The sequence below is a fragment of the Acyrthosiphon pisum genome, chromosome A1, assembly GCF_005508785.2.
Source record: "Acyrthosiphon pisum isolate AL4f chromosome A1, pea_aphid_22Mar2018_4r6ur, whole genome shotgun sequence".
Taxonomy (NCBI): Eukaryota; Metazoa; Arthropoda; class Insecta; order Hemiptera; family Aphididae; genus Acyrthosiphon; species Acyrthosiphon pisum.
In genome coordinates this window covers 157,793,852-157,808,761 of record NC_042494.1, presented here as the reverse complement: position 1 = coordinate 157,808,761, position 14,910 = coordinate 157,793,852, and the positions used below count along the sequence as shown (strand labels likewise).

The window sequence follows — 14,910 nt, the reverse complement described above, 5'->3', positions numbered from 1 at the left end:
ATTCATAGATAATAAACAATGTTCTTTCATAGAATAAAATCTATTATCTATTATCTATATCTTGTCCGTCTGATAACCCAATCAGTATTAACACGAGACGACATAAGACAAGACGTTTGCTACCGGAACGTCACTCGCCACTCGCCACAGTACGTGCCGGGGTGCTATTTAGTGCCTAGCGTGACAAAGTAGTTCTGTTTTGTCATGTAACATGTTGCCTGATGCCTACAACTGCCAGCCAGCCCGGTACTCATAGTCAATACCAGTTATAATATAATACAGTATATATATTTAACGTTATATAAGTATATTATATTTGTCTGTGGTCAGTTAGTAGTCAGTACGTATTCTGCACGTTGGCAGATGTCCGTTACCGCGAATGGTCGGATTTTGCGAAATTTATATGTTTATCTTAAATCTTTACTAAATATTTGTTCTATGATCTTGACAGATTAACGACGGTTGGGCATTGAACGTTAACTAATACGTATACCTCGGTGATGGACATAGATACTGTTGATGTCAAACTTGAAGTCAATGACGACCAAGGATCGGTTACGAATTTTGTGTCTACAAATATCATCAGTCATGATTCTGTCGTGAGATATTTTCTTTTTACAAATATTAATTGAACGATCATTTTTGGTTCTCCGCTTAATGGTTTTTCATAATATTTTACTTTTATAAAAAGTGTATGCTGCATAATTTCCATTAAAGAACTTGGTACATGATTATCTTAGTGTCATGTATTAATTTATTATTTATACACAACTATAAGTAAAATTAATTCTATAATGATAGTTGTTTAATTGGTAAAATTAATATTATTATTATACATAAATTGGCAATGGATTAAAGAAAAGGAAATTTCAAAAAAATAAATATTAATTTTACTAAATACCTTTTACAACAATATACTTACCTAGATTTTTTGTTATAGGTGACTTGTGGTAAATGCGAAAAACAAATGTTATATCAGGAGTATGATTCTAAACACCGTCAGATTCATTATGGCCTCTGTTGGATTGTAGGCGTAGAAGATGAAATTGTACTGCTTAAATTTAAATATTTTAAAAAATATATAGAATTATTTTAATAATTTTATATTTTATAGGATTTCACTGATACATCTACAATTCAAGCAATATTAAAGAAAAATACTAACAAATCTAAAGCTAAGTCAACATTTATATGTGAATGGTGCGATGCTGTTAAAAAGACTATTTCTGGGTTTGCCAATCATCTAATAAAATGTAAACAAAATGTAAGTAGCTAATGTACTTTTGTAATAGCTCCATCCACTATATATACTCCTTTACAAAAAAGAATATACTGCTTCCGCGCATGTCGAATGATTCAATTGGTGCGTCCAGAATCACTTGATCATGTTAACAATGGGAAATTGGTGAGACGCACTGCTGGACAAAAATTGGTCGCCGACCGGTATATTCTCTATTGAAAAGAAGTATAGTTAATTTGGTGTCATTCTGTTTTTTATATTTTTTAACTTATGAATGTGTTCCTTTATAACAATTAGACATTTTTTTTTAGTCATGGTAAATTTAACTTTAACATCGTAATTCTATGGTATAAAAAATGTATGCACTTATATAAATCTTTTTACAATGTATTTAATCAAAATTTAAAAATTAATTTTCTTTTATAGTCAGTAATGAGTGTAAATAATGAAGTTCTGAACGAGTCTGATGTAAATCTTAGTACAACAACTATTACTCATGATAATGACAGTATGGTAAGTTATTAAATTAATATATATATATTTTATATAAATGATATAACCATGATATCGCCTAAGGAAATCTTGAAAATGTTACTGTGCACTGCACTATTTTGTTTAACTACACATGGCTTTTCATGGCTCAAGTAATCAAGTCAAACTATCATTGAAAAACAAATATTCCTTGATTATTATATTGTTTTCAGAATCTCTTTCATGATATCCACTTCATGTAGGATATGATATGTAGACATTCCACCATCTTACAAGCACTTTCATTTTTAGCAAAATAATTCACAAATTTGTATAGATATACCTAAGTAAAGACTAATATTAATAATAAAAGATTTGTGTTTGAATAAATTTATTGAATAGTAGAATATTAATCATCATCGGTTTCAAAAATTCATGATTTTTTCTTCTAAAATTGGCTTAGAAACACGATTATCCCTTGAAAAAAAGAACTAGTTCATTTTCTCGTTTTTTTTTTTAAAAGGAATTTGTTCTAGGAATCCGTTCCTTCTGGAACTCGTTCAATCCAAACACTGTAGATAGGCTATATATAAATTACTTATCATAGGCTGACTGACCGTCTTCGCTCAGAATCGTTATTTTCTTATACAATGATTATATCATTGAATTCAAATTTATCACCATCCATTACAGTGACCCACTTTTAACCTACTGTACAGCAGAGCAACACTCACTTGCCCACCTTTTTATTTTTAAATCTAAGATTTTAAAATTTAATACAAGATTCTTTATAAATTTGTCTATCTTTAACAAAAAAAATGTCCATAAGAAAGTCAAATTAAATTTTTATGAGCGTTTGAAGATCAAATTTTTAATGGATATTCACTCGATTTCTCAAATAGCTATTTTTTTTATTTTTTTGTAATTCAAAAGTTAACAACTGTAGACACTTGAAATTTATATCATATGTTTATTTTATCAATTCCTATACTTGATAAAATTTAAAAAAATATTTTGACTTGTTTTGAGCTGTTTGCGGACAATTTTGAATTAAAATTTCTTCTATAAATATCAATAAAATTTTATTTGTTGGGCCAAAAATCATCAAAATTTAATACAATGCTCTTGATATATTGCTTAAAAAGCAGTTGAAAAAAATTAAAAATACATAGGCACAATTTTTTTTTCTAAGCGTACAAAGTTAGATCTTTGACAACATTTATCAAATTTTGTAGCTAAGCATAGAAAACTTTCAACAAGGTTCTACGTAAGTAGGTTATTCTGTAACCAAAAAAATCTCAAAAATATGAGTCACGGTTTTTTTTTATAGTTATTTTATGTTCACATTTGGAAGAAATCATGTATTTAATAACCAAGAATGACAACTAGTTATTTAGTTGTTATTTTATAATATTAACTCAACCTACGGGCTACTGTATTAATAATAAGTAATAAATAATAACAATATAAATGTAGTATAAAATATGCACACTAACAAATCGTCTCCACACAGAATCGTTTTTATATACAATGATATTATATCATTGAATTAAAACATTTAATACTATCCATTATATAGTGACCCACTTGTACCCTACTGTACAGCAGTGTGACATTCACTTACCCATTTTTTTGTTATTGATGTTCAGGTGTCATGTGGTCGTTGCGGAGAAAGTATGATATATAAGGAATACAAAAATATACATATCCATACTCACTATAATTTATGTTGGTTAGAAGGAGAAGAAAAATTAGTATGTTAAAATATTACTTTTAATATTAAATATAATTACTGATTTGTAATGCAAGTAGGTATATATTAAATATTTAAAGACTATTAATTTTTCTAGGATTATTTAAATGAGAACAGAATGGTTTTTTTACTTCGTGAAATTTTACCAAACACTACTGTTAAAAAAAAATTTATATGTGAATGGTGTAAAGATTTGAAAAAAAGTGTGATAGGCTTTGCTTCTCATGTGAAAAAAATGTGCCATAGAACATAAGGTAATCATTTTTCAACTCTATAAACCACTTTTTTATTCATGAAAATAAATTAACATATGTTTTTGGGCTGGAGGTCAATTGAAAATTTGAGAAAATTATTGAAATTTGATAAACTTTTATTTAAAAATCATGCTACTTATTGGATCGTTTAAATATAATTAACCCAATTTGAAATGAAACAGATTTTGATTTGGTTATAATCTGTAGGCGCAAAAACATATCCATAATTCTACGTTTTCTATGTAACGTAGATATTGTTCTTAGTTTTGTATAAAAACTATCCGATATTGGTTTGTTTTCTTAAAGCTTTATTTTCTAGCTTGTACTTCAACATCCTAATGAGACTGATTTGCCCCAGCCTATAGAGGAAGAAATCAGTAAAAACAATTCAATGGTATGAATATTGTTGGTTTTTGTACAAAATTACAATTTTTAATTAAATTTTTTTTTTATTAATTAAGGTAACTTGTGGTCGTTGTAATAAAAGTATGGTGTTCGAGGAGTATGAAGATACACATTGTGCAACACATTATAATTTATGCTGGAAAATTGGTGATGAAAAACTAGTAAGTAATTTTTTTCTTACAATTGTGTATATACTATGTAAGTCAAGTAATGACTAATAAATAATATTTGCACTTGAAAATATACATGTGTATAATGTATGTTTACTACTAATTACTAATTATTAGTTAATAAATAATATATTGGATTTTATTTTTATTTTTATTTTTGAAACGATACTATTTATAGGTTTAAATTTCAAGATACCTAATAGATTAGGAAGAACATTTTAATAGTCTTAACAAAATTGATTGTGATAACTTATTTTAATATAATTTAAAAAAATTAATTCTTTAGAATTTAATTGTCCATTGATTATTTTTATTTATTCCTTTTGACAGAAATTTAGCATATTTAAATGGGTTTTTATATTCAAGTTGCTAGTGTTAAATGATTTTCTAAATTAATGTTGTTGTTTCTAATAACAAATAAGTGTATTTTTAATTTTATCATATATATTGCTAGAAATTATTAAAAAAATTAAACCAAATGTAATTGTTGGATTCCGGAATTCATGCTAATAATTTTATTTTGTAGTCTTCCATTATCTGTCACCTTTTTTAGTTTTTTGGTTTACACACAAACCGCCTATCCTACCTGTAAGGGCATCAAAGTTACATAAATATGTAAAATGCTGTGTCTTATGTGAATGTGGCAAGTGCATCAAAAAACAAAACAGCTTATATATGAAGAGTCGGACTTGCCACACAGTGGCAAAACACCATGCTCAGAATAGAAATCACACGCACCTACCACATTTAAGGCTGATTGTTCTTAGTCTTTTGGGGCATAGGCCATAGACCCATTCGCACAAAAAGTAGCGCTTGATGTTGTAAGCATTCCCCTCACACCCAAGGTAGATGAAACTGTGGCAGATAATGGAAAAGAACCTTGTTTTGTATTAACCTAAATACTTAGTTTGTATTCTTTTTTTTAGGATTTTGATGATGAGAATGCGATACAATATTTATTACGACAACATTTACCAAAACATGCCGCACGCCAAAAAAAAGTTAAATTTGTTTGTGAATGGTGTCAGAATGAAAAAAAAAGTGTAGTTGGTTTTGCTAGCCATGTAAAACGATGTCAATCTAGACCGGTAAGACTATTAAATTATACAACTATGGGTTTAATAATTAATATTAAACAATGTATATTGTATATTAGGATAAACAAGGACTGCACAACGAAGTAGAAAATGGATTTGGTATAGTTAAAAAATCTGACATAAAAACTATAGAAAAAAGTGACGATTCAACGGTAAGCTGATTATACTTGATTATGATTTACAGATGTACATTTTCTAAAATCAAAGTGTTATGTTAAGGTGACTTGTGGCCGCTGTAAAAAAGAAATGACTTTTAATGAATATCGTACTAAGCACTATTCCAAACATTTTAATCTATGTTGGATTGATGGAGAAGAAATACTTGTAAGTATAGTTTGATTAAATAGACTATAATATTATTATTAGACCAAGATTATTTTAATTAGTCATATTTTATTTATTTGTTTGATTTTTTTATTAGGATTTAGGAAATTATGATACCGTATTAAATAAATTAAGACAATTCATACCTTTTAGTGTTGTACGTAAACGTGGAGTAAAGTTGTGTTGTGAAGATTGTAAAACTGTTAAGAAAAGTCTTTCAGGGTTTGCGAGCCATGTAATATTTTGCAGTAAAACTCCTGATGTAAGTCATACTATTAAATAATTGTAATAATAATTATCTAAATATAAGCCCATTTTAAAATAATTAGTTTTTAGACTAAAAAGAGAGAGGAATGTAATTTTTTTTTAAATAATCATTAAAACTGTCTTCAACTAGATTGTCTTATGAGATTTTTTTTTTTTAATTCCAACTGTATTTAATACTTCAAAATTACAATGTTTAATAATATACAAGATTTTGCATGCGATGAATACCCAACACTTGCTCTCTCCAAATAAATCAATATATTACTTTTTAGGACATTAAACATTTATTAACGAGGTGTGAAGACTGTGGAAATAAAGTTAAACCATCATCATTAATAACTCACAAACTGAAAACTTGTAAAGGTGTGAATAACATAGAAAATGGTAAAAACATCAGTGACAATGTGAGTTGACATTTTTCTAAATAGTAGTAACATTGATTATGTAATATGTCTAATATTATATAAATACCTCTTATTTTATCTTATTCTTTTAGTCTAAAAGAGCTTACAAAATGCGCCGAAAAAGAAGGCCTCCAAACGTGTTAAGTTTTCATCCAGATACTAAATATATTACTGAATATCATGTAAGACTTTAATTTTTAACTTAATATAAGCAAATATATTTTTTAATTATTTTTTTTTTACAGGATTTTATGTGTCGTTTATGCGATTTTATTACAATAAGTGTCAATGACATTGTTGATCATCTTTTGAACGTTCATGATATTGTATTTAATAAAAAAAAAGATAGTTTAAACAATTATACACTAAGTACGTTATAATTTATGTGTTGAATTATAAATTTTTTTTATAACATATTAGTTTAATATTATGTCATTTTATTTTTTAAACAGATAAATATGAAGGGCACAGGAATATATACTTAAAGCCTTTATTAAATTATTATAATTTGTAAGATCAAAATCATAATTTAATTAATAATTATTTAATTTTTATTCATTAGCAACATTTAAATTATTTTTATTTTTAAGCTTCACAAAAACCTTTTGGAAGGATGTTTGTCACAAAGATTTTAAATCTGATGTTATAGTCTTAACAAATGATGAAGCAATAAAGTATCTACCATCTATTCAACAATCTTGCAAGATATTTAGTTCAAATGATGAACAAATGTGTGTGGATCTTTTCAAGTCTGTTTATGTCAATGGTATATTATTTACTACTGATATGCTTTCAATATTTTTTAAATAATTTTACATTTATTATATAGGTATGCATTGGCTGTTTACTGGTGGTCCTAATTGGGCTATGTCATGGTGTCCTGTTCCAAAGGAAGTTCAAACACAGTATTTGGCAATATCATGTCATCCTAAACCAGATCTGGAGCATAAAGAAATGGAAATTTATCAATATCAGTCTCTTGTGCAGTTATGGAGATTCGATTCATTGACAAATATTATGTACGCTTTGTATAGTGGAATTTTATTTTTAAACCTATTCAAGCTTATTATAATTATTTAATCTAATTAATCATATGAAATTGTTTAATACTATTGGTTTATACATATTTTAAAATTTCTTTCAGTGATGAAGCCGCCTCTTGTACGCCACATATGTCTTATGGTGTGGCTCATGATTATGGTGCTGTCTGGGATATGGCATGGTGCCCTTCTGGAGCTTATGAACCTCCCCAAAAAATAGGATTGTTGGCGTTAAGTACATCTTGTGGAGATTGTCCTATTTTTGCTATGCCTTTTATGGATGATATCTCAGAAATGTATTGTTTAAAATGGATAACAAAATTATTAATAAAATAAAAACTATTGATATTTAATGAACTTATTTAGGTTTTACATTTACAAAGCCAAGCATATTGTAGCAAGAAATTTCGAATGTGAATGGATTGAAGGTGGTATACAATGTACAAAAGTTTGTTGGCAATCAGTTTCACCATTCAAGTAAGAACAATTTTCTGAAGAACTCTTCAGACTATAACATATCACATGAATATAATTAAACATTTGGTAACATATTAAACAGTAAATATCAATTTACATCACATACTAACATATTATCTACTGTGTATTTTGATATTAATAATACTGATAAAATAATGTATCTTTGTTAAGACCAGATTGTTTTTTAAAACGTAAGCTTCTTTTTTTTAAGTTTTCTTGACATTTATCATCTAAACTTAGGTATATAGAATTACAGTTTTTAACATTTTTATTTATAAAATAACATTATGGTAATTAAGTAAAAACTACAGATTTTAAATGCACAGTAAATAATAATTTTTACAATACAATAGCAATTTAACAATTATACAAAATAAATATATATACAATAATAGTAAAGTTAATTAGTAATTTAAGATGTCACCTTCTGATAGTTATTTTTCAATTGTTTTAACTTCAAAAATTGTTGTAATAATAATTATAGCATTCTATTTAATTATATTATATTGTCTTTAAGAATGTTTAGTTGTTCATTTTAGAATCAAGACATTAGAACTGGGAAAAAAATAGTATATTATTGGAAATAACTTCTACTTAATTTACTGTAATTGATGAAAATATTGTCGCAATAAATCTTTTAAATTTGCTTTAACAATGCTATTAACATTTTCACATAATTTTTCAGAACTCTTATTTGTGGATATTCAAATGGTGTTGTGAGTGTGTTCCATATAAATTTCAAATCAATATTCTTAACTAATGATATACTTTATCCAAGCCATACTTTCATAGCAAGTAGAAGTTGTATAACTGGTTAGCTCATTATTTACTTCTTGCAAATATTTTACTTTGTCATGAAAATAGTGTGAATCGTTTTTAAGGTCTTTCTCTGAATTATTTTAATACTACAATATTGGCTACTTCGGCAACCGATGGTAATGTAACTCTATGGGATTTGAAGTCTACTGAAAACCCAATCTTTCAAAAGAAATCTCACTGTCCATCTGATTGTACTTGGCTTCAGCAGTGTTACACATTGGTGTATTGTAGTAAAGTTGTGAAGTAAGTTGGTTGGTTGGTTGCATGGTAATATTAAAAATATTTATTGACTAATTTATACATATTATTTAACAGTCCCATATTCTCAAAAGTTCGGACTATTAATTTTTCAAATTGTGACGATGATCTTGATGGTTATAATCCTGAGTTATATGTTCTAAAAAGTGTAATTGATAGAAATAAAATACTCGGTAATTGTGATGAAGTAAAGAACAATGAAAAAATATATTGTGATGACACTGATGAAAACAAAACTCTTAATCAATCTAACATAAGTGGTGATGGCGAATCATATAAATCTGATGATTCAAGTGCAAATAGTGATCAAGATAAATCATATAATGCAGGAAAATCTGGAGATTTACTAAAAAACATTGATGAGGAAGATTTTTATGGTCCTGCTTTTTATCAAAAGAGTACTCATTGGGTTTGTTAAGAATTTTTTTTTTATAATTATAAATGTGCTAAATTAGTACATTTTAAAAAATATTTCAGTCTGTATCTACTTCGGATTGGATGAATGTCATAGCTACTGGAAATGAAAATGGAGTTATTTATGAAAAGCTGTTTCTATCAGAAACTAATAATATAGGAAAAGGAAACTCTGTAAGTTTATTATAGTTCAATTATATTTATTATTTTTATTCCATTTTTATAGAAATGTAATGCATTTCTATTTTGAAAACATGTTTGATCATATTCAAATGTAGATACTAGATACCATTATGACACTTGGAGGTGCTGCTTTAATTAGGAAACTAAACCCCTAAAAATTCCATATGTTCCATCACTTTCATCTGTTTTATATATGTCAATAATTGCTTTGATGTCATTTGAAAGCTTTTCCAGGAAGTTCTGTAATGATTTCTTTTTCAATAAATTAAATTTGATGAATTGTATTAATAACATCAAATGGCACTGTTGACGGAACAGCTATGCTCCCTGCCAAAAATATGTACATAAGTAATAGTGGTTGGCTTAATATTTGTTAAACATGTTCATACATAACCCAATAAATACCAGTAAAAGTAATATCTCTAAGTGCCCGTATTACAATTGTTGAACTAAGGTTAAACCACTGAATTCGGCTGGTAAAATCAGTGTGTTAGACTTAACCATGGTTTAAACTATGATTGTAAAATGGGCATTGTAAGTAGGGTAGAACCAAGACCTTTCCATAGACCTTTATAGCCAAGATACTTTACTAAGCTTTGCAATGCTTGATGTACTTCTGAATAACTAAGTTTTTTGATTGCATTTTGGTACATATAAGTTCTAATGGACTGACTGATGTTGCAATACCAAAATGAGAAACACATCCTAATATACCAGTTATCTACAATGGTTGAGTTTGTTCATTGTTCGCATAAAATGGTTTGGTTAAATCATGAAGATAAAATCTTATTTGTTCAAATGATATAAAATAAACAACTGTGGCAGGTACTGAAATTATTAATGTTGTACTCAATTCACTCTATAATGACGAAATTCTTTCATTTTTTGCTAATTTGTTTATAAGCATCAAGAGTTCCCCAAAATCAGATGACTTGGACGAAGACAAAATACGTGTAAACAAATTTTTTTAGAAATAAAATAATTTGTACTAATTCAGTTGAAAAATACTTAGAAAATATTTATTTTATTTTATATTTTTAAGTTATCATGTTTTAGTTTGAATCAATACATTGTTTTGATTAGTAGTATTTTATTATATTTATTTTTTATTTCAGACAGTACTTCAATTGATGGTAAGACAATTATTATCAAATGATAATACTCAATCAGAGTATTCTGATGGTTACCGTTTTAATGAAACAGTTAAAAAATTTGGACTTGAATCTAAACTTGTAAGCATAAATTATGTATTATGTATTTTAGTTCCTCTAAAAACAAAAATATTTTATGTGTTTGTTCTGTTACTAGTTTTTTTTAAACGAAAAGGAATTGAAAGACCAAGATGACAGCAAACCTTTGTTAAGATACCCTCTTGACAATATAACTAAGGTGAAAATTATATTTTTAATGTTTTGTACAAAAGTATAATTTATAATAGTTTTTATTTTTAACAGGTATCTTGGAACCAGAATTTTAATTCTTTTCGTTGGTTGGCAATTGGAACTCAAAGTGGTTTTACTCTTATTTCACCATCTCAAGCAATACCTGAAAATTCTATAGATTCATTTTATAAAACAATTTATGCCTCTATAGATAACTTTGATGATACGACTGATATTTCTATGTAATTTTATTTTTAAACATTAATTAATGGTTCATCATTAAGAAATACCATTCTTTATATTTGTATTTTATTAAAATATAATTAATTAAAATGTATCTTATCAAATATTGATGTCTAAAATGAAGGCGCCGGGTGTAATAACCAGATAAGTCTACTTATTTTTCTGTATAAATATTATACTTGACATTTTTTTTATTAAACTATCCTAAAAGATTTATTTGAGTTTTGTTATTCTATCCAATATAATAATCGGTTTAAAAAGTCAGATTTTTTAATTACCTGTAAAAATATAACTTTAAAATAATTGTTATTTACATACATATGCATTTAGGTAGCTTAGATCTGGCTTTATTTTCAACATAATATGTACTAATATTGGTTAATTACTAGTATCCAAGTATTTTTAGAATTTGAAAATAGTGGTAATTGCTGTAATAACGGAAAATACAGTACTATTGGTAATACCGTTGATACTGCCGGTATTACAATTTTAAATACCACCAGCTAGGATTTACCAGATAATTTGTAAAAACCAGTCATAACCAAAATCAAAATTGGACATAACTTGTTATCGTAACTATTGAAAATGTGATAATTAAAATTGTAGTTTTTTTTTTTAACTATGAACATTGTAGGCATACCAAAGGTAATGGTATTAATTGGTATATCATATTCTTACTAATGATGCTACGTTTTTCTTTGTTGATCATTTCTATGTCTAAGTGCCCATATTACAATTGTTAAACAACCAAATTAGGCCATTAAAATTAGTGGGTTAAGTGTAACCGAAGTCTAAACTATGATTGTAAAACTGGCCCTAAGTGAGTGTCATTAGTGGATAACTTCTCACATCAAGTGTAGCCTGTTAATTTTAAACTCTAACCACATAAACCTATTATGCCCCTGAGGTATAGATTGTTTATTTCAAATAAAAAAAAAAAAAAAATGTCTTGAAAGAATTTAAAAAAATGAACATTTCTAGTTATTGTACTATTGCCTTCAAATGTGAATGTAAATAGTGTATGTATGTACAGTGTAATATTTTCGATTAATTATTGAATACTTGGATACATTCCAATAGTTTTAATTGTTATTTTTTAAATAATATAATGGCCTAAATAATTATCTAAAATAAATTATAAAATTAAATTCTATTTCAATAATATGATCAAAGGCCCAGAAATTGCTCATTAAATATCTCACACTCATTTCTCCACCACTGTTAAATAAAAAGATCTATGAAAAATTATTACTAAACTACTAAATCGTATTTTAAGTATAACTATACCATTGCCCTAAGCACAAATTTATCTTTATTAAAAAGTTATAAAATTAAAATAATATTCATAATATTGTATTTAGTAATTAGGCAATATTTATTTTGGCTAATTTTTCAACAATCAATATGTGCATAACATTGTTCTAAATAAAAAAAAAAAAAAAAAACGATTTCGGTTTATAAAATCTACCTACCACCTTAAACTGTTTGTGATATAGTTGGGACTTAAGGAGTTAGACAACAAAAAAATAAATATTTTTTGATGATCAAGATATTATAATGTTAATTAATTTTATAATTTTAGCGTGGATATAAATGTCTAAAAAAACAAGTAAAATGTCTAAAAACTATAATTTATTGCATCGATAACGTAACATATCTATAAAGAAAAAGACATTTTATAGAAGATAAATTAACAAAATAAACTTAAAAATAAGTCTAGTAGTAATAAACATTTCTGAGACATAACGAGTAGATACAATTTAAAAAAATAGACATATAAATTATAACAGCCCATTTTTCAGAAATATGAAACCTAGTCTAAATTTATTAGAGGGTATGCCTTTTTAGTTTACACCTAAAGACTAAAATAAAATATATTAGGTTTCTACTTCTATTGACAACTTTTTTCGACAAACATACTCGATAATTTACCAACTATGTTGAAGATTAAAATATTTTTACTGTTCTGAAAGGTGAAAACAATTAGACAAAAAAAATAAAATAAAAATCAACAGTCAAGATTCATTGCTCCGTTAAATATCTAATTTACAATGATAAGTGATAACTAACAAAACAATAAAAATATATAAATTATCAAATTACCATTACACGCAGACCTACAATTATTGAAATTAGATATACTTTATTCCAAATAAGTCTGGAAAGAAATCATGACAGAAACGCGTTGCGGTTTGAGCATGTGCAGTCTCATTGGCTGCAGTCGGCGCAGCCGACTACTGCAGCCAATCGCAGTGGTTCAACCGTTAAGAAGCTGCGCAGTTTTTCCAGACTTATTTGGAATAGAGTATAGTTGGTAAAAGATTTTGGCAGAATCCTGGCCGGAACTGGAATACCACACTACTACCATGTTTGTGACGGCTATAGATAGTAAAAAATGTTAACTACAGTAATACAAATTAAATCATAATATGTACTTTTATAGAAGTAGTAGTACCTTTATTCTTTTAGATATTGAGGATGTTAATTCAACATTGAATAAATCTGCATCTCTTTTTAGACCATTCATTGTACCAGCACCAAAATTATGATTTACTTCAGCTACTTTGTGTTCCTGTATCTGTATTGTTGTGTAACAATGATCACTGTTTATAGAAGATAGTAAATCATGTACGTCTCCACAGCCAGTACCAATATTTTCGGAGATATTAGTTTTGTCGTTCTTAAAAAAATATATACATATTGAGGAATATATTTATATTATACTGATGGTATTTGAATTACATATTTTATTTATATGGTATTGCGTATATATGTAGATATTTACTAAAATTATTGATCCATCATTGTAACTATCCATTTCTCTAACCCGTACGGGAATGGCTTCATCACGAAGCATAGGTTTATTCAAGCACATCTAGAAATAAATACTTTTTATAGAATAACTACAATAATGATTCTTAAATAAATAACTGAATACCTACAGCATAATTGTCATCCCCTACTCCAGGAACCCATGTTTCTATAATATCACTGTCACTGAAGTGTCGGCGACAAACTCGAGAATTATTATCGAAATTGATTCTTAAGACTCTCTCCCACGTGGACCGTGCATCAGGGTCCTGTGGTACACAGAAACTAATTTGTTTTAAATATTTATCACGAAAAGGACAGTTCGGTACACAACAAGACATTTTATAAATTACAATTGGACTAATTAAAGGTCAACGTAGATGAATAATTACGATTCAATTACCACGATAAAATTATTTTGTCATTACTTTGTTATTCTATCGCACAGACATCCGTACAAATTTTTTCCATACTAATTTTTTTTTTACCATGGAAGTATGTGTTTTATCATGACAAATATTGTCATCTACCAAATTTATTATCTACAGACGATAATATTGACTTACAGCCGAAACTCGAAAGCCGCAACCAACTCATAAAACAGATGGTTGCCGAATGAAAGCCGCACCGGACTTTCTGCACTTTCTGTACTAAATAGAAATCTGCGGAGACTAGAGAGCCGAAATCTATTTGCTAACATTATATTATATTGATTAAGGGGATTCGATACCGTGATTTTCTGTTTTCGTCTAACACACTCGTGACATAGTATTTTAGACGTTTTTTTTGCCAAATGTGCCAATTGATCTAATGAAGCGATAAGAATTCTGAAAACAGATTTGAATTTGTCATCAAGTCTACTTGAAATCGACTTTCCCACATTTTTGATTTTTTGATT

General features: G+C 27.3%; 3 protein-coding genes across 3 annotated transcripts; 2 read left to right on the top strand and 1 right to left on the bottom strand.

The window, feature by feature from the left end:
- Positions 1-68: 68 nt before the first annotated feature.
- Positions 69-4,112, top strand: LOC115033057. The gene is made up of 8 exons (XM_029488670.1): positions 69-340; positions 452-599; positions 941-1,048; positions 1,115-1,264; positions 1,667-1,753; positions 3,361-3,465; positions 3,562-3,718; positions 4,025-4,112. Exons 2-7 carry the CDS (start codon positions 501-503, stop codon positions 3,715-3,717), a joined length of 705 nt encoding a protein of 234 aa, XP_029344530.1. The 5' UTR covers positions 69-340; positions 452-500; the 3' UTR covers position 3,718; positions 4,025-4,112.
- On the top strand, positions 4,044-11,417 carry LOC100169281. The gene is made up of 21 exons (XM_029488667.1): positions 4,044-4,112; positions 4,180-4,284; positions 5,220-5,381; positions 5,450-5,542; positions 5,610-5,714; positions 5,812-5,976; positions 6,254-6,385; positions 6,478-6,567; positions 6,631-6,754; positions 6,838-6,895; positions 6,976-7,151; positions 7,215-7,404; positions 7,530-7,721; positions 7,792-7,902; positions 8,588-8,715; positions 8,784-8,964; positions 9,037-9,388; positions 9,457-9,567; positions 10,692-10,808; positions 10,885-10,965; positions 11,031-11,417. The coding sequence occupies exons 1-21, from the start codon at positions 4,110-4,112 to the stop codon at positions 11,202-11,204; spliced, it is 2,850 nt and encodes a 949-aa protein (XP_029344527.1). The 5' UTR covers positions 4,044-4,109; the 3' UTR covers positions 11,205-11,417.
- A 1,399-nt stretch (positions 11,418-12,816) lies between these two features.
- LOC100168587 (uncharacterized) lies at positions 12,817-14,421 on the bottom strand. The gene is given in 4 exon segments (NM_001162322.1): positions 12,817-13,580; positions 13,657-13,881; positions 13,987-14,076; positions 14,144-14,421. Coding segments are annotated over 4 exon segments (543 nt in total). The 5' UTR covers positions 14,354-14,421; the 3' UTR covers positions 12,817-13,562.
- Between the last annotated feature and the right edge of the window lie 489 nt (positions 14,422-14,910).